This window comes from Drosophila bipectinata, chromosome 2R, assembly GCF_030179905.1.
Source record: "Drosophila bipectinata strain 14024-0381.07 chromosome 2R, DbipHiC1v2, whole genome shotgun sequence".
Classification (NCBI taxonomy): Eukaryota; Metazoa; Arthropoda; class Insecta; order Diptera; family Drosophilidae; genus Drosophila; species Drosophila bipectinata.
In genome coordinates, this window is record NC_091737.1 from 10,719,849 (window position 1) to 10,742,318 (window position 22,470).

Genomic DNA, 22,470 nt, shown 5'->3' on the forward strand with positions numbered 1-22,470 from the left:
CAAAATCGAAACAATTATACTTTAAACTAATTATGTTTTATTTTGAATGTTTTGGAAATATATAATTTTAAACTAAAAACACTCACATTACAGTTATTGTAATTATACTTTTATTTGTTGCAAGGTCATTGCTTAAATAAAATTTAAAGTAATTCGGTTTTTGTTTCCTTTCTCTTATAAATGTCTTTTTTCGTCTCAAAAATTTTGTCTAAATGGCTTGTCATCCAAAAATTTACTTTACTTAAGAATTTCTCCTCGTTTACGCTTTAGTTTAGTTATTTTCTTCATGTAATAAATTTACGTTTTAGTTTACCACATTTAGCAAAAACACACATTTTACACTAAAATTGTTTATACCTTTATTCATACATATATGTATATCATATTTTCCCCGACACTTTTCAGTCAAATATTTCTTGTTCAGTGTGGTAAAAAGTTGTGTAATCTATTCATGTTTTTTGTTTTTTTTGAGTATTTTGTAAGTTGTTCTTGTGTTACGTTCGTCCTCGTTCCTCTGCTTTCTCCGGCCTTTCTCTGCTTTCTTCTTTTCCGATAAAATCATGAATACATCTACGCGTACAGTAATATAGTTGGATCCTTTTTGTTTTCTTTTTAATATTTATATGTTTTGTTTTTTTTTCGTATTTAAAACGTTTCCACTTGAGGGCATTGTGGGTGGCTGCGTGACTGCTGCTCCGAGGAGTAATGAATCAACTAAAGCTAAAACTAAATATATCTTCGCGTTAAGGCTTAAACGATAAGTAAGGCAAAATGGGTTCGATGAGGTTTACATTTGCAGTTCATAAATTAGGGCGTAACTAAGGGCGTAAACTAGAAACGACTAAATGCTATATGTTTGTAAAAAGATGGCAATCATTACTCGTAACTAAACGCAAGCTTTGTAAATGGCAAATTAAAGCTTTTTAACTTCACAATACGATCGGGAAATCAGGGGCGTTTTTGGGACATTTGGATACATTTGATAAATGCTCATACCAGCTAAATTACAAAATCTTTAATTACTCAATGTATTTCAATGTGAGTTTGAGTGTGAGTGTGAGTGTGAGTGCTTTTGGAGATAGTTCAATTGTACAACTAAGATAATGAAGATACATCCGCATGCGGCTGCAAAAGTTTTGTTCGTTTGAGACCATTTCACATTTGCCTGCTGCATGAATGCTTTGTTTTAAGTATTTTTTTTTCGTTTTGTTTGTTTGTTTGTTTAAGAGAAATCATATTTCAGGTACATCACAACTTAAAATTTAAAAAATTAAATGCAATTTTTTAAACGATTTTCAATTTCAATGCCTAGTGCATCAGGCATTCCATATATGGCAAGCAAACATTTTCTAATCTTAATGCAAAAAATCGAACAGAAAAGTTACACGGCCTCGACCTCGGCCCCAGTCTCGGCAAGGCGGCGGCTCCTTTTCAGCAGAGCTGCCTGCAGCTGGGTCCTTCGCTTGGTGGCGGACACCTCACGGCGGTGTCGCCAGTACCGGTGCAGAGCCAGGGAGCCCAGGGTGTGGTAGTTGAAGCTGATGGCGCTGCTCTTCCGCGACTGGTTGCACTTCAAGCACCCCAGGCGTTGGCGCACCATGCGGTTCAGATACTTGTCCCTGAGCATGGCCACGACCAAATCGGGAGTCAGCCGGATCTTCTTGGGCTGCGCCTGCTTCCGGGAGCTGCGGGCCTCCTCCGACTTCTTGCTAAAGTCCAGGGGAGCAGCCAGGTACTCCTGCTTGCTAGCCGCATCCGCCAGCAGGGGCAGCAAGGTGGCCAGCTGATTCAGACCCTTCCGGGAGGCGCTGGAACTGCCATTGTTGTGGGCCGGAGCCGCCTTCTTGGGGCTTCGACGCGGGACGGACAAGTCCAGCTGTCGCTTGAGCAGCGAGGTCTGTGGCGGCGATGGCTGCTGGGCCTTGGGTGCAATGGTCAGCGTGATGTCCTCCTTGTTGCGCAGATACTCGATGTACTCCTCCGTTTCGCTGAGCAGGCGACGCCGCTTGCTCGGCGACAGGTTCTCAATGGCCGCATCCAACTGCTGCTGTTGCTGCTGCTGGCCCGTGGTGGTGGCCGTGGGCAGAGCCGCAGCTGCCGCGGCAAGCATTAGTGGCGTCTCCGCCGCATAGTACTTGTTGATAATGTCCTTGACGTAGTTCTGGAACTGGGTGCCGATGCGATTGAGATTCTGGTACTCCATTTGGGTGAGAAACGGGGTCTGGTTGCTGGTGCTGTTGCCCGATGCTGCGGCTGCTGCAGCAGCGGCAATGTCTGCTGCCACGGCTGCAGCGGCGGCAGCTGCCGACTTCGATTTACTGTTCTCCTTGTCATCCTGGCGATGATGGTGAATGGCATTTCTGTGCGACGACTTATCCTTGTAGTAGTTGTTGTTGTTGTTGTTGTTGCTATTGTTGTTGTTGTTTAATTTATACGCGGGAGACGATTTAATAAGCTGCAATCGCTGTTGTTGCTGCTGGTGTTGCTGTTGCTGTAGCTGATGTGGCTGATGTTGCTGCTGGTTTTCCTGGTCCTCGTCGTTGGGATCCTCGACCTTGATCTTGCGCTTGCTGGCCAGCAGCTCGATGGCCGTCTGCTCGTAGCTGGCCGCCTCCAGAAATGCCGTTGCCATCATCGCTTTGGTGGGCGCATCCTCCATCTTCTCCAGCTTGACGGCATGACGCGACGACGACGACAGCTTCAGCGGCGATGTGGAGCTCATGTTGAACTCATCGCCGGAGAAGCTAGACGACGAGGCGGACGACGGTGTGTTCTCGTCATCCTCGCCGGTCGAATGTTGTCGCGCCCGCATGCCGAACTTTTGGCGCTGGGAACCGGATAAAGAACCGGACCCGGTCGTGCCACCCATGCTGCTCAGGCTGTAGAGCAGTGCAGCAGCCTCTCGTGTCGTCCATTGCGAAGGCAGTTTATTGTTAAACAGGAGTTGATGATTGGCTGGTATTTTCAACTCGTGCACGCCTCCCGCCTTATGAAAATCCTGAGCGACCGAAGCGGTGTTGCGACTGATGGCGTCCATTTTCAGCAGACTGTAAGTAAGACCAACGACCTTATTAGTAACCAGTCAGGTGGGCAAATGAAACACTAATTGTGGTTGAACTTAGGGGAGTATTAAAATCAACAGCCAAAAAAAAAAATGGAACACAACTCAAATGAAGACAAGTATATACGGTTCGGATTGGATTATATAACAAGATCAGTGCAATAATAACAACCATATAGACAACCATATAGTATGGCTTACAAAAAGGACATTAGAGTCCTAACTGATGCTTCATGAAACAAAAATGTTAACAAATTTCAATAAGGAACTCAATGAAAACAAACAACGAAAGCGAAATGGTATGGGGGGATATATTGCTTTTGCAAAAATACCGCGCATAGTCCTCCGGATCGCTGCCCTCGGCCTCGAGGTACTGAAATAGTCGCTCCGAGCCGCGCTTCTGTGTGGCGGCATTCGGCAATCCGCCGGTGAGCAGGTCGTGCGGCGGTATTAGCGAACCGTTGGCGCTCAGCCGCCATCCGACCATCGATGAGGGATTCACAATGATCTCCTGAAGCGGTCCGCCGCCGGATATATTGCCGCTAACGCCCCCGCCACCGTTGCCGCCGCCGCCTCCGCCGCTGCCTGTCACGCCCTCGTTGGTGGTTGTGGTGTAGATGGTAACGGCACCGCCGCCGCCGCCTCCATTCGCATTTCCCACATTGCCACTGGAGGTGCTAAGCGAAATGGCAATGATGGCGATGGATGATGGTGATGGTGTTCGGAGTTGGAGATGAAGATGGTGGTCATGATTGGGATGGTTGTCGATGGTTGGTGTGTTCGTGGAGAGAACGAGAGAACGAGGGTAGTAACTAGAGTTAGGAACGTTGTGCGCGCTCGTTTGGATTTGGGGGGACATTTTGGTATTTGTGTTGGTGTTGGTTGGGCTTTGGTTTATCTTTTTTTTCGGGATAGGTTTTTAGTTTAATTATTATTTTTTTTTTTAATTTTTTTATTAAATTTTGGAGGGGGCAGGGCGGTCTGAGAATGTTACCCAAAAGCGTTGCCGGCATAGGTGTTCAGCTGGTTGTTGGCCACCAGGCTGTTGCCGATGGTTCGCAGCACATTGAGGTTCTGGCTGTGGCTGTGGCTGTGGCCATGGCCCCCGGCATTGGCGTTGCCGCCGGTGCCATTGCCGCTGCTATTGCCGCTGCTGCTGCCGCCGCTCGTGTTGCCATTACCGCTGCGCGCCGGCCGGTTATCGTGTGGACTGATCACGGGATCAGGTTAACATGGGATCAGAGAATAATATGGATAACGTCCGGGGGAGAGAGGGAAGAGAGAAGAGCGAAGCGGGCGAAAGAGAGTTCAAAAGCTGTTTAGAGTTTTTCATCATTCCCATTGGTGGAGGAGGGGGAGAAGGATTATCCTCGGCCACCGAGGCACTCCCTACCCTTGCAGATACAATGGTTTCTTCGAAAGGCCATCCCAAGATTAACGGATAGACATGACACTAGCCAGTAGTATCTGCAAGAGTACTCATCCATTCAAATGACCCATGAATACTTACTGCACATCGCTCATGTGAGCCTGGAACTCCTCCTGGGTGTCCGCCAGATAGGAGCACTTGCTGCAGGCCCGCTTGTTGTGCACCTTCAGGACATGGGTGGCCAGGCGTTCGGAACGGGCCGCCTTGTAGTCGCAGAGCAGGCAAACGAAGGGCTTTGTGTGCGTGTTCAGGTGCCGCTTGAGGCCCCACTTGTCCGCTCCAGACCAGGGGCAGTAGCAGCAGGTGAATCGCTTCTCCCGTTTTGGCTTCAGCAGGCCGGAGTTGCCGCCGCCATTGCCGTTGGCATGGCTGCCGCTGCTTCCCGAACTGGAGCTGGCCACGGGCTGTTGCATCACGTGGAGGGGCAGGACTCCGCCGCCGCCATCGTCCAGCTTCTCCTGCTTGAGCTGGGCCAGCGGCATATCGGCCGCCGAGGCCACCGCCTCGATGGTCTCCACGATGCTCAGGCTGGACGAGGTGGGATGCCGTTGCGCCTCCAAGAAGGCATTGTCTATGTTGACGCCGGTGGCATTAATGGTCACATTACCGCGACCGCCGGAATGGTGTGACCCGCCGCCGGAGGAGCCGCTGCCCGAGGAGCCACTGCCGGCGGACACATGACGGCGCGTCTTGTTGATGTCGTACTGCAGCTCGCGATGCATGCGCAGAAAGTGCTTCTTGACGTGGTCGGCGCGGTTGAATTGCTTGAGGCAGGCGTAGCACTGGAATGGCTTCTCGTCCTTGTGGATGTTCTCGTGCCGGGTGTACAGGTCCCGACGGTCCGTCGAGTACGGACAGTGGGTGCAGGCGTACCGCTTCTGGATGTGCACTCCGTTGGCGGCTGCGGCAGCTGCCTGGGCCTGGGCCTTCTTGCGGCCACCGCCGCCTCCGCCCGAGGAGCTCGTGCTGCCGCCGCTGCTGTTGCTGGGCGCTGAGGTGGGTGTGGACTGGGCTAGGTTCTGGGCCGCGTTGGCCGATGTCGAGGGGCTGGCGTAGATCAACTCGGCCGCGTGCTCCTGACGGTGTTTTCTGCCAAAGCGATTAAGTATGTTAGTATGAGGTATTAGTTTAAATATAGAGACACCTACTTGGACTTGGGTGTGCTCTGATGCGGCTGTTGCTGCTGCTGCTGTTGCTGGCTGACATGGGCATAGCTCTGCAGCTTACCGCCCGAGGTCCACTGCACCAGCTGGGGCTCAGCTGCGGCTGCCGCCACCAGGCCCGATCCGTCCTGGGCCCAGCGCTGCTGCTGCTCGCCGGCCTTCAGCAGACCCGCCTGACCAGCGGCAAAGCCGTTCTGCATCAGGGCCGCCAGCCCGAAGGCTGTGCTCAGGTGGTCTTCCGACTTGAAGCCTCCTACTGCCGCCACAGTGGGTGCCGGCACCACAGCAGATCCACCGCTGGCCGTCACCACCACAGAGTTACCCGACTCTGCTTGCTGCTGCTGCTGCTGTTGCTGCTGAATTACATTCGCCTGGGTGGTGGCCACGTTGCCGCCGCCTCCACCGGCTGCCGCACTAGATTCGTATTCAATGCTGGGCGCTGTCGAGCGATCCAGTTGTTGCTGTTTCGCGTGAAAAAAACCACATTATTACAATCACCGACGGAATGTGACAGCCATAGCACACTTACCAGGTTGGTGAAGGAGCGCTGCTCGCCCTCGGGCACCGCTGTCGGCCCGCTGGTGGCCACCTGAGCCACCGGCGTGCCGAGCGTATGCAAACCGTTTCCGGTCTCCTCGCCGTACAATTTTCGTGTGATTTCCTTGAACATATCTTCGTATGTGGCCTCCACATTAGAGGTCTGTCCGCTCGCTGCTGGATGGCCGCCGGTTGTCGGTATTAGTGTGGCCATTGCAGTCGCTCTTTGTTGCCGTTGCCGTCGGCCTTGGCTAGAGGGCGCGATGCACTGCCTGCTCTCAGGGGGCCGCGACTGCTGCACTTGCTGTTCCCTTCACGTACACTCGCCGAGAACTGCAATCAAATTAATAATATTTAATTATTTTAATAAACTATATTAATTTTAATCTTTTAATACTTAAACAGATAGATATAGTTAGTATAAAGCTCCTAAGATAGAGCCACATCCGGTACCGAAAAGAAAAAAAAAACCCAACTTCTGGGAAACGACTGCTGACACATCGAAGTCATCTCGAGTGGGATAGGCTAGGAGGGACTGCCGGGGGGTGGCACTGCCGGACTGCCTTGGGTCGCTTGCGTGGGGGGTTTCGGCTTGGGATTGGGATTGAGGCTTGGGGCTTGGGTTTCTGCTTTGCTTTGACGTCGGCGCAGCATCGCTGAGTCAGCGCTTGGTGCTTGGAGCGGGCTTTTTGTTTACGAATCTCTGCCTTATGGACCTCCAATACAGCAGACTGTCAGGTCACAAAAGTGTCAAAGGCATTTTCATTTCTTTGTTTTTTGTTAATTTAAAATTTAAATAAAAAATAGAAAAGAAACTAGAAGAAACTCTTTTGAAATATTCGTCGCCTGCACCCGTATTTTTTTTTTTAAAGACACACACACACACACATAGTGTATACCTTTTTTGGGGTCCCGGCTGCATATATTAATAAATTTTACCACCTTGACGTGCCCAGCTGAGGAACCAACCCAAAAACCCAATAAACGTATTCCACTTGGTGGGTTGGCCGCGATCATCAGCCATCAGCCCAGCATCTCTGAAGGAAAAAAACCAACAAAAAAAAAAGAGCTCGGCAGTTTTGCTTTTTTGGCGGCACTTTTGTTCTTCGGTGGGTGGGTGTGGGTTGTGCTAGACTACTCTCTCTCTCTCTGTCTCTACACTGAGAGGAATTTCTATAAAAACTTGAATAATTAATGTCACATGTTGGAAGATGTCTTGGTTTGGCGACATAGTGCTGGGCCCTGGGCACGTTCTATGGCCCAGCGCCAACGGCTGCGCCCACCCACCATCCACCCACACACCCACACACCCACACACCCACGACCGTTCCCAGTCCCGAGATCGGATCCCGCAGCCTGGGACCGCGGCCTGCCTCTTCTCTCGCCTCTCTTTTCAGTTCATATTTCGTATCTGAGTTTTGCATATTTGATTTTTATGCTTCGTGTGCTTTTTACAGTGGGGTGTTGCTGCCACCATGGGGGCGTTTGTTTTTTTTGTTGGGGAGTGGGGAGGGAGGGGGGTCTGGAGTTTGGCATCCGGGGTAGAGGGGACTTGCCCTGATCTGTGGCTGGTACTGGCTGGCTGGCCTCACTCACTCTGTTCTCTGCGTGTGGCTTTTCAAGCCAAGGGCATTCGCTGTAGTGGTTGTTGCCGCCGTTGCTGCTTGACTTTGGCCACGCTCTCAAGATCATGCCGCACCATAACCTCCATTCCAAAGCTTGTTTCGAGACTCGACAGAAGGAAAGTGCAAGTGTGGAGATGGAAACCAGTTCTGTGCCACCAAAAAAAAACCGAAATATGGCCTTAATGAAGATTTAGGGAAGTCACAGGTAGAAATAAGATGGGTCGGGTGGAGGGACACTTTTCAAAAAACACTAAGCTGTTGCTTAGGCCGCTCCCAAGATTTCTACGCCCCAAGTCCCACCACTGCCGCCCCCTGATTGTGATAAGCGTCCGCCAAGGGGTCAACTATAGTGGGCGAGACGAGACACACAGAAAACGGAAAAAGTGTCGTGCGTTGCCAACAGCAACAACATCGACAAATATCGCGCGTGTGGGTGCTCTGCCTCCCCCTTTTGCTGCTGCCCCCACCGCCACCGCCACCGCAGCAGCAGCAACACCACCACCACCACCGCCTGCAACATCAACATCCGCTTTGCTAATAACAGACAGAAACAACAACGGGAGTGGGCTGAAAATGGGCGCGCAAGCAGCGACAACAACAAAATCAATTTACAACAACTAAGAAGCAGCAGCAAAAAAAAACAACAAAAGCAAACAGCCCCCCACCACGCGCACCGATCAGAACAGCGATCGGTCGGGGACGGCAGCTGCGACGTAAACGTCGACGTCGAATATGTGGTGGGTGTGCAAACAGACGCCAACTTTGGGGAGTTGTGAGAGCGGGAAAGGAGAGCGAAACCGGTTGGGCAGCTGAAAAATGCCGGTTGGGGGAATTTTCGCTGTTCGTCCGACTCTCACGTAATAAGTGAGAGCCCGCGATCTGTTGATCCGTCTCTCTCTCTCTTCCTCTGTCTACCCCCCAATTTGGCTACTACCCCGCCCCACCCCCCTCCTAAAACCATACGGGCTGTCGGCAGATGTCGCTTTTTTGCAGATGCCGGGCCACTCTTAACGGTAAACGCATTATTGACTCTCCCCATTTATGGGGCTGTGGTGGGGTGTTTTTTTTATTAGCTCTTATGTAGGTATGTACCTTTTTTGGGGTTTTTCGGTTTTTGAGGTTTTTTTGCAATAATTATCGATACCCTGGGATGATCAAAAGATATAGCCTCTATTCGAGGGCGGTCATCAGAGGGCCAATTACAAAACGCAGCTACAGTGGGTAATGGCTAGGATGAACTACATACTTAGGGGGGTTATAATATGAAGGGTAGCTTAATATAATATATAAAGAGATGGGAAAACCCTTTAATAATTTTTTGAAATTTTAGAAAAGTCCTTATATCTCAAACCCTAAGTAATAACCCTAACCCTAACCATAACCCTAGTATAGATCCTATCCCTTCTTCAAAAGTACCATAGTAGGACTTAAGCCTTATATACACACACACTTTTTTTTAACACCCGTGGGTTGGGCCTAGCGATCTGGCAATCTGGCGACCTGGCAGCTCAGGGTGAGCCACAACATTTACTTGTTGTTCGGTGTTGTTGTTGTTGCTGGTGGTGGTGCGGTGAAAGGCCACAGCAACGACCGCAGAAGGGGGCGTGAAGCAGGCGGAGGGTTACGAGATGGGGGCGGAGTACCAGCAGCCGGAGTAGAAACAGCAACAACAACGACATCCACCGGACGAAACCACCAGCCTAATGACATGTTAACGCCGCAGACCCCCCTAGGCTCGCCCCACCACCAGCACCACTCGGCCCGTCCGGACCAGCACGCAGTTATTAAAAAACGCTTTGGCCGATGACGCACAGTGGGATAGTTGGAGTGCCAGGTGTGGTTCAGGGGAGGGAGGAAGAGGAAGTTCAGGGAATTAAAGTGCAAAATGCAAAGTGCACTTTTTAAAGACAAAGGCTTTTCAAAGGAGAATCGTTGTCCAATTAGTACTTTCGAATGCCTGCCTGGCAGCCACATTCTCGAGTCTGAAAAGTGAATCTCCGCCCACGGTAGTTGTCGTCATGGTGGGTGGGTGTCTCAACATCCAACTGACCGCAGCTGTCCCAATGATCCAAACGATTCAACCGAACAGCGAAATAAAATCGAAGACTTTATACGCGATTCGAATTAACACCAACGGCTAGGCTGGGCCAGACCAGGCCAGGCCAGAGCAGAGTCGCTGCAAACGGTATTCTCGCTGTGTCTTTTGACGCCCACAGTCGGCGTTGACGCAGGCGCAGCTGGGTGGGTGATTGGGGAGTGGGTGGCTAGTGGTTGCGAGGGGGTGGGGCTGTGATGAGGTGAGGTGAGCTCAGCATGTGTGTGGGACGCAGCTGTTGTCATCATCGATTGCATTTGTTGGCCAAAATGTTGCGTGGGTCAATATATCTTTAAAAATATTATCTAAAAACTAATAAGATTTGTTAATAATAGTTTAGATAACTTTAACCCCATATCCTGTTTGTTTTGCTATTCCCCCCACTTCCAAACACAAAGGATGCCAGTCCCACACCCCATCTGCCACATCCTTGAGGCTTTCGTGGGTAAATGGGGCTGCCTTCCTCCGAACAAAGGACAGCGACATGTATATGGGCGGCAGGTGGTACTTTTTGTGGCCAGCCATGATGCGACGGCAGCTGCTGTTGCTTCTGTTACTTCTTTTTCTTTATTTTTTTTCAGGCGTCTTCTTCTTCTCTTTTGAGCTTGTTTTTATTTTTTTTTGGCCAACAGACAACAAAAGCCAAATTGCTTTGGGCCAAAAGTCTCCAGAGAGCTGGTTTCATTTGTTGCTTCACTCGAATTTTGGGTGGTTCGTCGGCTGAAGGTGGGCGTTCGAAGACGTTCAAGGGCAGGCCCAGAGTCCGGGCTTCGACTATAGCTTTTGGCTATGATTGCTCACTTGCCTCTGCCACTGCCACTGCCGTCTCTGCTTCTTTGCGGCAGCTGTGGCAGGTGCGCGCCCTCATAAAATGGCCAACAGAAAACTATAGTAGAGACGTCTTAAAAAAAATGCAGGCTGGGAAGGAGACAGGAGTTGCACATGTTCGTCTGCCTGAGTCCTGTTTCTTGAGTCCTTCTTCGTCCGAGTGTCAGTTGCACCCTCCTCCTCCTCCACAGCTCCTTTTCCAGTGAAATCATTGCCTTGCATGCAACATGTGCTCGTTACTGTCCGATCATCCATGGGGTAGAAATTTGTGCCATGTTCTACGTTTTAGGGGTGGTTTCTTCTCGATGCTTCCTTCCCTACATATGTATGTATATGTACCTTCCACAATCCAATCCATGCCGACAGCAACCTGCTACCCAGAACCCCGAACCCGAACCGAAGAGGGCAGATCACTTTTAGGGTTGCCCCGATGGGTTGCAGGTTGCAGCTGCCATTTACCAGCCAGTGGTTGGGGGTTAAGTGCTGATCCTGTTGCTTTTGTTGCCGACCAGCGGATGCGACCAGCGTCGACAAGTGAGGATCGGTCTGAGGGGTGGTTTCGGAGTGCACCACACCAGAGAAGAGCCTGATAAATGGATTTGTATTTCTGGTGTGACTTTCTATTTAATTTTAGGGATTCTTCGGTCTAGACTTAAGATTATTTCTTACGAGGATTCATTCATGGCTGGCCATCTCCTGGTGGTGGGAAGATCTCATGCCCCACGTCGCGAAATGGCGATCGGATTGAAAGCTTTAAAGTCGGCGTCAGCAAATGACTGCGTTTGGGTTTCGTGTTTTTTTTGTCTTTTTGGGTTATCATATGAACAAATGGATTTCCGAGAAACCACCTACCTACACACGAGAAATGCCCAACCACAGCCCAACCGACTGAAGCCACCATCATCATCATCCCATCCCAACCCATCTCATACCGAACCGAACCGTCCCATGGCCGGCCTATCCGTTTATACGTATATGGTGGTGGTACACAGACCCACAGCGATATATACAGAGAGACCCAAGACAACCCAACCCAACCCAACCCAAAACCGAAAACCCAGCACTGGACGCCTCTTAAAAAACAACAACAACAACAACAACAGAAGACAGCAGCAGGCAATCAGAAGAGTTGGAGGAGGAGGAGTAGAAGGAGGAAGATGTGTGGCTGTGGGAGGAGAAGGCTGTGTCAGGGAGAATGGAGGTGGAGGTGGCAAGGGAGGAGACAGACCCAGACCCATAATGAAATTTCACAACAACCTTCAAGCAGACATCGTCGCCGTCTGTCGTGCTCTTCCTCTTCTTCACCATCATTTCGTTTTTTAGTTTTTTTTTTTTTTTGTTTTTTTTTGTTGAATATTGAAAAACGGTCGAAACGGTTGAGGTTTTTAGGCAAATTGTAGTAGGAGGAGGAGAGGTAGGTGGTGGTTCGGTGGTGGTGGGATAGAATGAGCCAGCGAAACGGAGATAATGATGATCGTCGGGCACAAAAACGAGACCAAGACGCCCAAAAAGATTTTTGGGCCAACAAAAGAAACAAGGGCCTACCTCCCCCTCCCCTCCCCTTCCCTCCTCTCACCACCTGACCCCACCCACTCTCCAAAGAAGAGATGAAAAGAAGCAATGGAATCCTACGCAATGGGGTGGCTTCTGGGACGAATCCCCGAATTCGGATTCGGATTCGGATCGAACTCACCGACGCCAACAGGTAAAAAAGTGGAAACCTTGAAAGCCGCAAAACAAACAGCTGCTGCTGCTTCGGCTGTCCAAAAGGTGGAGAGGGCGAGTGAAAACAGGTAAGCGATGCCTTGGCCCGGCCAGGCAGGCAGGTAGGACAGGGGGCGGGTGTGTAACAGGAAATTCCTATGTGATTTTCGGCGAGATTGCCAACTGGGGTCGGGATATATAGACAGGGATTCGGTTCGGGTCGAGTGATCGGTGCCGCGCAACAACCCTCCGATCAGGGGCAGGTACTCCGCGCGACCCCCCTCCAACCCTCCGCCGCTCCTGCCTCATCCTCCCCTAGCTGCATAAAATTGCTCTACCGCCGACGCCGCAACGGGAAGTGCGTAATTTATTTTTGCCCTTTTTCTTTTTTGGGGTCGCTTTTTTTTCATGGGAATATGGGAACAGTCCACCAGCGTGGGTTGGGTTCTGGAGAGTTGAAATTCCTTAACTCCCACTGTATGAGGAAGTACTAGTTGCCTTCCAGGATGTTCTCTCCTTTTCTTGGAAGTGTGTGTGTGTTTCATACTCGATTGCACTTTCCCATGAGAGAGGGAGACAACCCCTTTTCTTTGACTTGATCGGGAGAGTTGTTGGTAAGCGAGGAAACCGCAAAGATGACTCCATAATGGACGAGCAAATAATAGAGGGCGACTGTCGTGGGGGCGGCAACCCAAAAAGAACGCAAAAAATAACGGCAGAAGGGGGGGGCGGGGGGAGACGATCAAAAGGGTGGAGTAGTGGGTTGCTTGGGTGGGTGCAAGGAAGGAGAACGAGAAAGAGACACTGCGATAAAGCAGGCAGCAAGAGGCAAGAGCCAAAATAAGAACCTACAAGAAATCATCAACATTTGAAACAGCGGGCGACGCGACGGTCAGTCGCCTCCTCCCCCTACTACTCCGCGTCGGGCCGTCTTGGCAATTAAAGAGCGCAACAGGGCGAAAAAAAAGAAAGAAAGAGCGCCAAGGAGAGAGTAGCGTCTGTGTGTGTGTGTAAGTGTGTGTGTGGAAAGGAAAGGGAAAGGAATACAAGCAACGTGTGACAAAGCAGAACAAATAGGAGACCATGTGAGTAGGCGGCTTTGCTTCAGCTACTCTATGTATGTGTGTCGGAGAGGGAGGATGATAAGCGGGAAGAAAGTAGGATAATGAGGGAGGAGGCGAAAGGTGGGGGGAGGACGCTAAAGAGGAGGAGGACAACCACACGCAAGCTGCCAAGGATTGATGGCCCGCTGGCCCTGTGGTGGTGGGTTTTTTTTGTTGTATCCTCATCTGCGCGGGTTCGGAACCCCTTGCGGCGTCGCAGTCGTCCGCTGGAATCTTTTTTCAGGAAAGGGGTGCCCTACCGTTCTGTTTTTTTTTGGGGCGTTGGAGTGGCTGTTTTTTTGGTCGGGTTTCGATGTATAATTGGAAATTGGGTAACCGGTTCTGGGCCTAGCTACCTGTGGGCCGTTTGCAGCATGGCCTTCGAATTGATTTCTCGATGGGTCGCCGAATGTGTGGGTTCGCTTTGCTTTTCGGCCATTTGGATCGCGTGGGGGATTGCTAATTAATGAGATGCACAAAGTCCCCAAGCACCTCACCGGCTGGACAGAAACTACAAGCTATAGTTTACCTTTTGCTGATACAGGATTCAGTTGTTTCCAGTTGGGTCCTGGCCCATTGCTCGGTGGGGTGATTTTGGTCAACAAGCCGGCAAAATTTTTGTTTTCCTTGAAATCAAGTCACTGTTTTTCTCACAAATGTGCACTTTCCGAGGATCACGACTAACGGGGGGGAAATGGCGCTTGTGATTTGATAAGAACGGTGGCGAAATTCGCGGAAAACCACGCGTTGCAATGTTTCAAAATAAAGCAAGATGTTTGCACCAAACAGACGAACGAAGCACGCAGACGAAAGAACGAACCGCACGCCACGAGAAATTCCAACAGATTGAGAGAGCCTCCGACAACAACGCTGCTCTCAGCCGGTGTCGGCTGCGACTCAGTGATGCCCATTTAGCCGTTTTCTATTAATTGTCGCTGATATGGCATATTTATTAATTTTAGACTTTTATTAGGATTGTTTTGACTTTTAATTTAATTAAGTAATTAATTATTTAATTTAACCTAACTCTAGTAAAATAAAAAAAAAAAATTAATAACAATAGTACCAATATGACCTGAGGAAGAGCTAGCCTTTTATAGAATTACAAAAATATTTGAAGTTACTCAAGGCTGAATATATTTTCTAAAGTTTTTAAGAAATAGGAATTCAACCCAAGGAAACCAAGGAAACTGTATGAATAAAAAATAAATTAAGGTGGTATTTTTGGTTTTTTAATAAATAACACTCTAGGCTCTACTTTAATTAAATTTTGTTTCATGTATGCAATTAAAACCTGCACTTCCACATGTTGATTAATTTTGTCTATATACCAAGTTGGCATCACTGACGACGGCTGCCGCACCAGCTGAAGCAGCAGCAAGGCAAGGCAAGCCACCCGCTCATTCACGGTTGTTGTTGTTTTTATACCCGGTACTCGCTGAGTGCAAGGGTATGTTAGTTTGTAGAACGTGTATCCATGGGATAGCGTATAGTGAGGGGGGTTTACTGGTGATATATACTCTTGATCAGTACTAAGAAGATTACTAATATAATCTTGTACTTCGGGATACAGATGTAAGGTCTCTTTCTTAATGCATTTAATATGAAACTAACAAACTAATTATTTCATAGAAACTAACTAATAATTTTTGAAGGGATTGACTAGGAACATTATTTAGTCGATACTCTATTAAGGCCGTCCCCTACAATGGGCGCTCTTTGCCCCTCGCTGGACAGGGAGTGGGAGTTGAAACGTGACTGGGGGAGAGGGACGGAGAGAAGAGCCTTCCTGCGTAGGGTGGTTCGGCTGAGAATTTTCGGTCAGTTTTCAGGTCAGTTTGCGCCGGCGCAACTTGATTTCGATGTTGGCTTTATTGTTGTTGTTGGTTTTCGTTTTTTTTTATGTGCTGCTCGGGTTGGTAATGATCTTCGTGCATGTGGGTTGCTGCTGCCATGGGTGTCGCCGGCGGGGGTTCCACAGGGTGATCTTAAAAAGTGTCTTTCCGAAATCTCCTATATGACTGTATGTTTTACATTACCAGAAATTATCCTAAAAATCAGTTCTATATCACATATGGCCCGAATTAAACTATTTTGATGCGGATGGACCCCCCCTTAAGTGATCCTGTCGCCGCCCATGGTTTCTGCGTTATTGTGGCAATGGAGGAGTTGGCTACGACTGTTGCGTTCATTAGCGGGCCGAGGCTTTTTTGGGTTTGTTATATGGCCAGAAGGAGGGCGTGCAGTACATGGTTCAGGTAGACACATAATGTATCTACAGTGGAGATAGCCTATATTTGAATCTTTTCTTCAAATTTCTTGTAGATTTTTTATTCGTTAAATAAATTGCTTCAATAAAAACAAACTTTGATTCTTATGATGTATCTCATGTATCGAGTTATCACTGTTCTTATAAGCTAATTCCGTATGAGTATTGGTGTCAATTGGGTGGCGTGGGCTTTATTTTAGCCACATTCGATTTGGGGTTCAAGACTTTCCGTTCAACCTCTGCCTCTGCGGCGGGCCTGTTCCATAAATCTATATACTATCTCCGATCCATTGCCATGCAAGCTGACTGACATGACTCATAAATGGGAAACTCCCTGTGCAGCAGGAACCGCAACAGTTACTACTATGAGTGAATGAAATTGAAAGTTATATGCCTCCAATCAATGGGGGCTAGTGCATCATCTTGGCGATGACGCTGATTTTGATCAGGCAACTGGTGTATATCCCCCTGCGAGAGAAAACAATGATGCGTTGTTGCGAAAAATGCATATGGTGCCATAAGGTGGACAAGGGGTCACTGAGGTTAGGTTAAACCGACCTGAAAATGCACTTAATTTCTTACTAAATACCAAAATATATTTTTATATTTCGTTACTAACTAGTTTCATAATATTTCCACCAAACTATGCACATTTTTTCTATTTTTAAAAATTATCTGTCGATAACCTCTTATTGTTTTCGATATGCCCTCTCAGTAGGGTACTGGCAAACAGGTTGGTCAGCGAAATGGAGCAGTGTGAGTTCACTGAGCACCCTACTTTGTCTTTCAAGTGGAAGTGGAAGTGCCTGAAGTTGGAGGAGGAGATGATGGGCACTTCGACTGAAGCTGAGGGAAGAGCCTGGAACCGGTTCGCGAGCAGCCGTCACTGCTGGCCGACATGTGGGCCACCATCTCGGGTCTCCCCTGAGATGTTCTGTCATTGGGTGGACCCGTTAGTCCATCCTTGGACCGGTGCAAGTTGTGATATAACCAGGGAGCCCCCAGAGCACCGTAATGAGCCCGGCCAATTACAGCAGCACATGGCTTCCTTCCATTCCGACAACGAAATACAAAAAAAAAAAGAAACCTGTTGCCCCTGAAGATCATGGCGAAGCCCTTTTGCGTTTTTGGAGAAAGTTCCCTCGCCTGGGTAGGGCTTCCCACCTATGGGGCGCCACATTTTGAAGAGGAAATCTGCAGGCCCATACCGGAGGGGTCGAAGTGCTTGCACTTTGTCACGTCTCATTTAACTTGGGAACCCCGGGGTGGTTGTGCGATCGTTGGTTCCCACTGACGGGAGCTCCCTCCCTCAAAACTATACAAACTGGCACTCATTCAAGGTGCACACAGAATAAAAACGGGTTTTAAAATTTGAATTGGAAATTAAATATAATACTACCTGCCCGAAATGTCATATTACACACAAACATTCCATGATCTTTTCAGTAAAATTTAAGATCACTTATATATATTTTTCTGAGTGTAGAATCACCCCTTGATGAGTGGGTGTGGAACGGCCACGCATGCGCAATTCGCTCCGAACTCCCAACTCCACGCCGCTTTCTGTGAGTGGGTGGACGGTGTAGATGTGTGAGTTTTCCAAGAGTGTGATGTGAGTTTGGTGTTGGGTTGGGTTGGGTACAGTCTCCGCATGGTTTGGGTTGCGGTCGGGTGAGTCATTGCGTTCTTGGCCCCTGGGCGGTTTTAGAGTATGAGAGAAGTTGATTCAACAGGAAATAGTCTGTGGCTAAGAATGAACTTGATCACTAAACTTCAGTGAGTCAAGTATTATCTCTTATATTGAATTACTTAATATCTGGTCTATTATCTTTCCAATTTGCAGGACTAATCGTTCCAATGACTAAAATCAATTCCTGTCGTCAAGTAAAAAGCAATTAAACTGTCAGTCTATATAAGAAACTTGAAATACACAACTAATTTCAATATATACATATATATATACGTTTTAATATGTATCTCTATTCCATAGAGACGCCATCAAACAAAATTCCATCGTTGCTGGGTTTGGGTGCCGGTACACCCAACTCTTCCACAAAACATATACAACTGATTTATATATGCTGGCATAATCCCTAGCAAATGCAATTCGAGAGCATACAAATTGCATTTTCTATATAATAAAATATATATAAATGCATAAAATATGTGCGTGTGGTTATATTTTTATATGTGGCTCTTGAATGCAGTTATTTGCATTTTCCACCAGACACTCCCCAACCACCCATCGAATTTTCATACATATATATGGAGCCTGACAACCAAAAACCACACATTTTTAGTTTCCATTTGACTCCATTCCGCACAAACGGAATTCATCAAAGGCAAAATAATCAAATACAAATTATATAATGCACATACATGCATATATCCCCAAACACACACACACATACACATACATACGGAAATGCACATACAAACATGTCGCATATGTTGCATAAAAACCGAAACCCAAAAAACCATATGCAAAAACCTCCCAACACCCCCTGAAATCGTAATTGCATTGGAGAGAGAGCCAAATTCAGAGAGAGAAAGCGCAAGCCTGTGCCGTTATTTTCCGTTCAAGAGAGTAAGAGAGAGAGCGGAAGTTGAACTCTCGAAAGTGCAGCACAATTCCTTTGCACTTTTTTGAAGCGGGGGTGTGTGTGTGTGGGTTTTTGGAAGGAGGGGTGGGGGAGGGGAATATAACAAAAATTGTTATAGACACAAAATTTATGATGTGCTCCGGCTGTGTGAAAAACAACCACCCACCCCCAAAAAAAGGGGGAGGCTGAAAAATGTGGGTGTGGGTGGCTTGTAGTTTTCAAATGCCAAAACAGTTGAGCTATTGTTGGATGGTTGGATAGAGAGAGAGAGAGCAATATCCTAAAGAGAGCCAGGGGGTGGGTTGTGCATTGTTTGGGGGTTGCTATACAGTTTTACCGTTGCATAGAGCGCCTGCTCCACACACCAATACCACTGCGATGCCTCATGTTTTCAAAGTATTGATGATGGAAAAATAGAAGTTGGCGCTTTTTAGTTGGGGGTTGTTGGCGCTAGTTGTTGTTTTTGCTCAGTGTATTTGTTTTCAAGTGTGAGTGTGTGTGTGTGGGGTGTTTCTCTGTGGAAAAAGTGCATACCGAAAAATATACGCACACGCACACACACAAACGCAACGCATTGCGGAAAAATCAATAAATCACTCGACTGGGAAAATATATTTTAATTGCTTGGAAAATCAATTAAAGTTTTTAAATCTCTAGTTTATCGTTGATTTTGTATTTTATTCTGGTTTTCTTCAAAAAAAAACTTACCAACATGTTCGCAGAAATTTTTGCGGCCAGCCCCGGAGTATGCAACACTTTTTGGCCTCTCTTGTCAGGGCACTCAACTGCACACTATAGTTATTTTCGATTGATCGCTTTTCGTTTCCGTTTCCGCTTTTATACTATTTTATAAATCACTGCCGTTTAGTTGCTAAATGCACTTTTTGCGATTTTGCGGAATCGCACCGCTTTCCTTCACAACTAACCTCATCAACACTCACACACCGAATGAGATTTTGTGACTGAATGAATTGCCGCGGAGGAGCGGATCCTACGGCTATGAATACACCACCCCTTCGCCATCGGCGGGTGGTTAGATGTGTGGGTGGGTGGGGGTGGGGCTATTTGAAACTCCTCACCCCCCTCTGTCGTCGTTGTAGCGTTGTAATACTGTGTAGTTTTGTTATTGCGCTGCGATGCGTTGTTTAGTTTGCTGTTGTTGTCGCACCGATTGCCTGTCGCGTAATAATAATACCGCTGCGACGTTGTGCAATTGTTGGAAAAGCTTCCTGTCTGCGCCGCTCTTCCTCTTCCTCGTTCTCGGCCCCGCTTCTCTGATTTTCCTCCTTTACAAAAAGCGCGCGCATTCCACAACGCTCCCACGCATAACAAGTGAGTGTTCTTCAGTGGCTTTCTCTCTCTGGGTCTCTCTTCCTGGTTTTAGGCTCTCCGGCTAGTTGACTCATCCCCTGGCGGCCATGTTTATTTACAAAAAGTTTAACGGTATTTATGCGCTACAGCAAGGTCCTTTGGACTTATGAAAAGCGAAGTTTTAATTGTAACATTCAATGATTCTTGAGCGGAAGAAACAATATCTATAATTATAAAAAACTTATTTAAAAAAAAAAAAATTAAAGTAAAAACATAAATGACTTGGAGAATTCTAAAATGAAAACTATATTCTTCCAAGCAGAATTTGTTTTATAAAATGAGCTTACCTAGCTACCAAAGTAATTAGCTTACTTTTTATAACTTTAATACATTTTTATCTTAGCTGGATAATTTTAATTAATAATGACATAAGGAATGACTGAAGGAACTATATTTTTCAATATTTTAAAAATATATTCCCTTCATTTTAATTTATTTTGTTTTAAAATGTTTAAATTTTTTTTAAAGGAGTATGATTGCATCGTTAGCGCCACCTTTTGTGTAAATTGGGTACCAGAGGATTGTCAGTCAAGACAACAACCATGGAGGGAAAACTTTTTATTTGCAACACTAAACAATCAAAAAAATTTTAAATTTCCATTAAGTTAATTTATTTTTTGGCTGCTTCCGAAAAAGGTATTGGGCTAAATTAATAAAAAAAACGTGGTTAACTATTATTTAATGTGGATCGACTGGGTTATTAAAATCTAGGATTAAAATCCAGGATTCGGAAGTGTTTTAAGGCACGTTGTTCCTTTTTTCGAATAGACAGTTAAATGAGTCTAGAGGGAGGACTATCATAGTGACTGACTGTTAATCATAGAACTTAAAGCAAAAAATATATATAGGGAAACTAGTAAGGGTACTAGTACGAATGTCCGCCAATGGAATCTCTGATTAATTTTATCCTTTTCACCTGAAAGCCAAAAGTATTCATTAGATTGCTCAGTCGAGCGACTGACATTTTCTATATTCTGTCCAATTTTTCAATTATTTTTTTTTCACATTTCCTTGAGTTGTGTTCCCGTTTTTATTTTTATTTTTTTTGGTGGCACCCAAGTTTTTAATCAAATGGCACATGTGACCACACCATAACCCACACCGCAAGCCCACAAACTCCTCTGCTAACCTAATTTTCCAGTTGCCTTTATGGCTGCATACACACACACACACACACACACACACACACACTAGTGTATAATTTTCGTCCTTTTTCGAGAATTTTCTGCAACGTCAACTGTCTCAAAAAGTTTTTCATCAACGTCACCAACAACAAGAACGGTGATTTTCTTTTTTTATTTTCCTACTTAACCGTTTAATTTTTATTTTCTACCATATTTGGTATATTTGCTTTTTTTTTGTAGTTTTCCGGAGATGGCCTCGATTTTGGTGGGTATTTGGGAGCGATGCTGCCGCATTTTCACCGCAAGCAAATTCAATGCAATTAAAAAAAATAATCATAATGGGAGAGTTGAGACGGTTTTCCCCTCAGTAATTTGTCTCCAGCTGGGAAAATTAAAAGGTACATGAAAATAAAACTGTGGCACTTTTGATTCTTCTGCTGTTGTTATTGTTGTTGCTGTTTGCGAAATTATGTTTTCGTTTTTGGTTTTTTCTGAAGGCAAGTGTACTTTTTGGTTTATGCATTTAATTAAAAACGAATGGGAAGACCTCAGAGCCCAAAGCCAAAGCCAGAGCCACAATGAAAACGCAATGAAAACGAATAAATATGAAAGGAGTGACAGTGGCAGGAACAAGTGCAGCAATAGAGATAGACAGAGTCCACAGATAGACTAGACAGAGAGGCAAGAGTCGGACTAAAGCTGCTATACTTTGGCTAAAATATGCAAACAAGAAACGGAAAAACTTATTTAGACGCCGCACCAGACAAAAACAATAAAAAAATACACACAAAAACACAAAAGTTGTTAAAGAGCCACAGAAGCCAACGGAAAAAAAGGCAAATTGTTTCTTTGGCTGCTTATGAAAATGGCGTCACACACAGATACTCGCACTCGCACACCATGCCACATATGTGCATTTTGCAATGTATGTGTGTGTGTGTGTGTTTGTGAAACTCCCACGCCCCTTTGTGTGTATTGGTGTGTGAGAATTGGCCGTCTTTGTTAGTTTTTTTTTCTTATTTTTTTGTTTTTAACCAAACGCAGCACAATGGGACCTGGCTTTTTTATTCATCCAAACGGCCAAAAAACAAAAAATGGTTTCAATTAATGGGATAATAAATAAAAGCACGGATGACCGATATTGTATTTCAGTCTCTTTTGGCTCGCAATAATGCCCATAATTTACATATTAATCTTGAATTGGGCAGGACTTTTTCTGTAAACCAACAAATGATACAGTTTTGTCTATATTTAAATGGAAATAATAACTCTTAAGGGGAAATTATACAGAAATTCTATAGATTTATCTGGTTTAAGTCTTTGGGATATTTTTTTTGCTATTATTTAAAAATTAGTCTTCGACTAAATCCAGGAATATAAAATATTAAATCATGTTAACATTTTTTGTATTTTAGAAAAGGTTATTTTTATAATATTTCTTTATATGATAATGATACATACATATATATTTTGGTCTTATTTGCTGCCATATTTTCATATTATTAGTTGGTTAAATATATAGTTCTTTAATTGTAAAATACACTATACAGTTTTTAAT

The 22,470-nt window shown here is 46.3% G+C and overlaps 1 protein-coding gene across 7 annotated transcripts; it reads right to left on the bottom strand.

The window, feature by feature from the left end:
- Positions 1–14: 14 nt before the first annotated feature.
- Positions 15–19,445, bottom strand: chn (zinc finger transcriptional factor charlatan). Of its 7 annotated transcripts, none has more exons than XM_017252749.3 (7): positions 19,126–19,445; positions 6,183–6,523; positions 5,639–6,114; positions 4,572–5,579; positions 4,056–4,271; positions 3,394–3,729; positions 15–3,047 (listed from the first exon to the last, which is right to left on the bottom strand). In XM_017252749.3, the coding sequence occupies exons 2-7, from the start codon at positions 6,402–6,404 to the stop codon at positions 1,382–1,384; spliced, it is 3,924 nt and encodes a 1,307-aa protein (XP_017108238.2). In that variant the 5' UTR covers positions 6,405–6,523; positions 19,126–19,445; the 3' UTR covers positions 15–1,381. The 7 variants fall into 7 exon arrangements, with proteins under 7 accessions (XP_017108238.2, XP_017108236.2, XP_017108237.2 ...); XM_017252747.3 differs by having other exon boundaries at positions 3,394–3,738; XM_017252748.3 differs by lacking the exon at positions 19,126–19,445 and adding an exon at positions 14,075–14,395 and having other exon boundaries at positions 3,394–3,738.
- Positions 19,446–22,470: the final 3,025 nt, after the last annotated feature.

Bases quoted from the DNA above. Each gene is read 5' to 3' on its own strand.
- chn (XM_017252747.3), bottom strand. From the start codon at position 6,404: ATGGCCACACTAATACCGACAACCGGCGGCCATCCAGCAGCGAGCGGA. The intron at 6,115-6,182 runs GTAAGTGTGCTA...CACGCGAAACAG, and splicing joins AGCGCTCCTTCACCAACCTG to CAACAACTGGATCGCTCGAC. The intron at 3,048-3,393 runs GTATTTTTGCAA...TCTTACTTACAG, and splicing joins GATCCGGAGGACTATGCGCG to TCTGCTGAAAATGGACGCCA.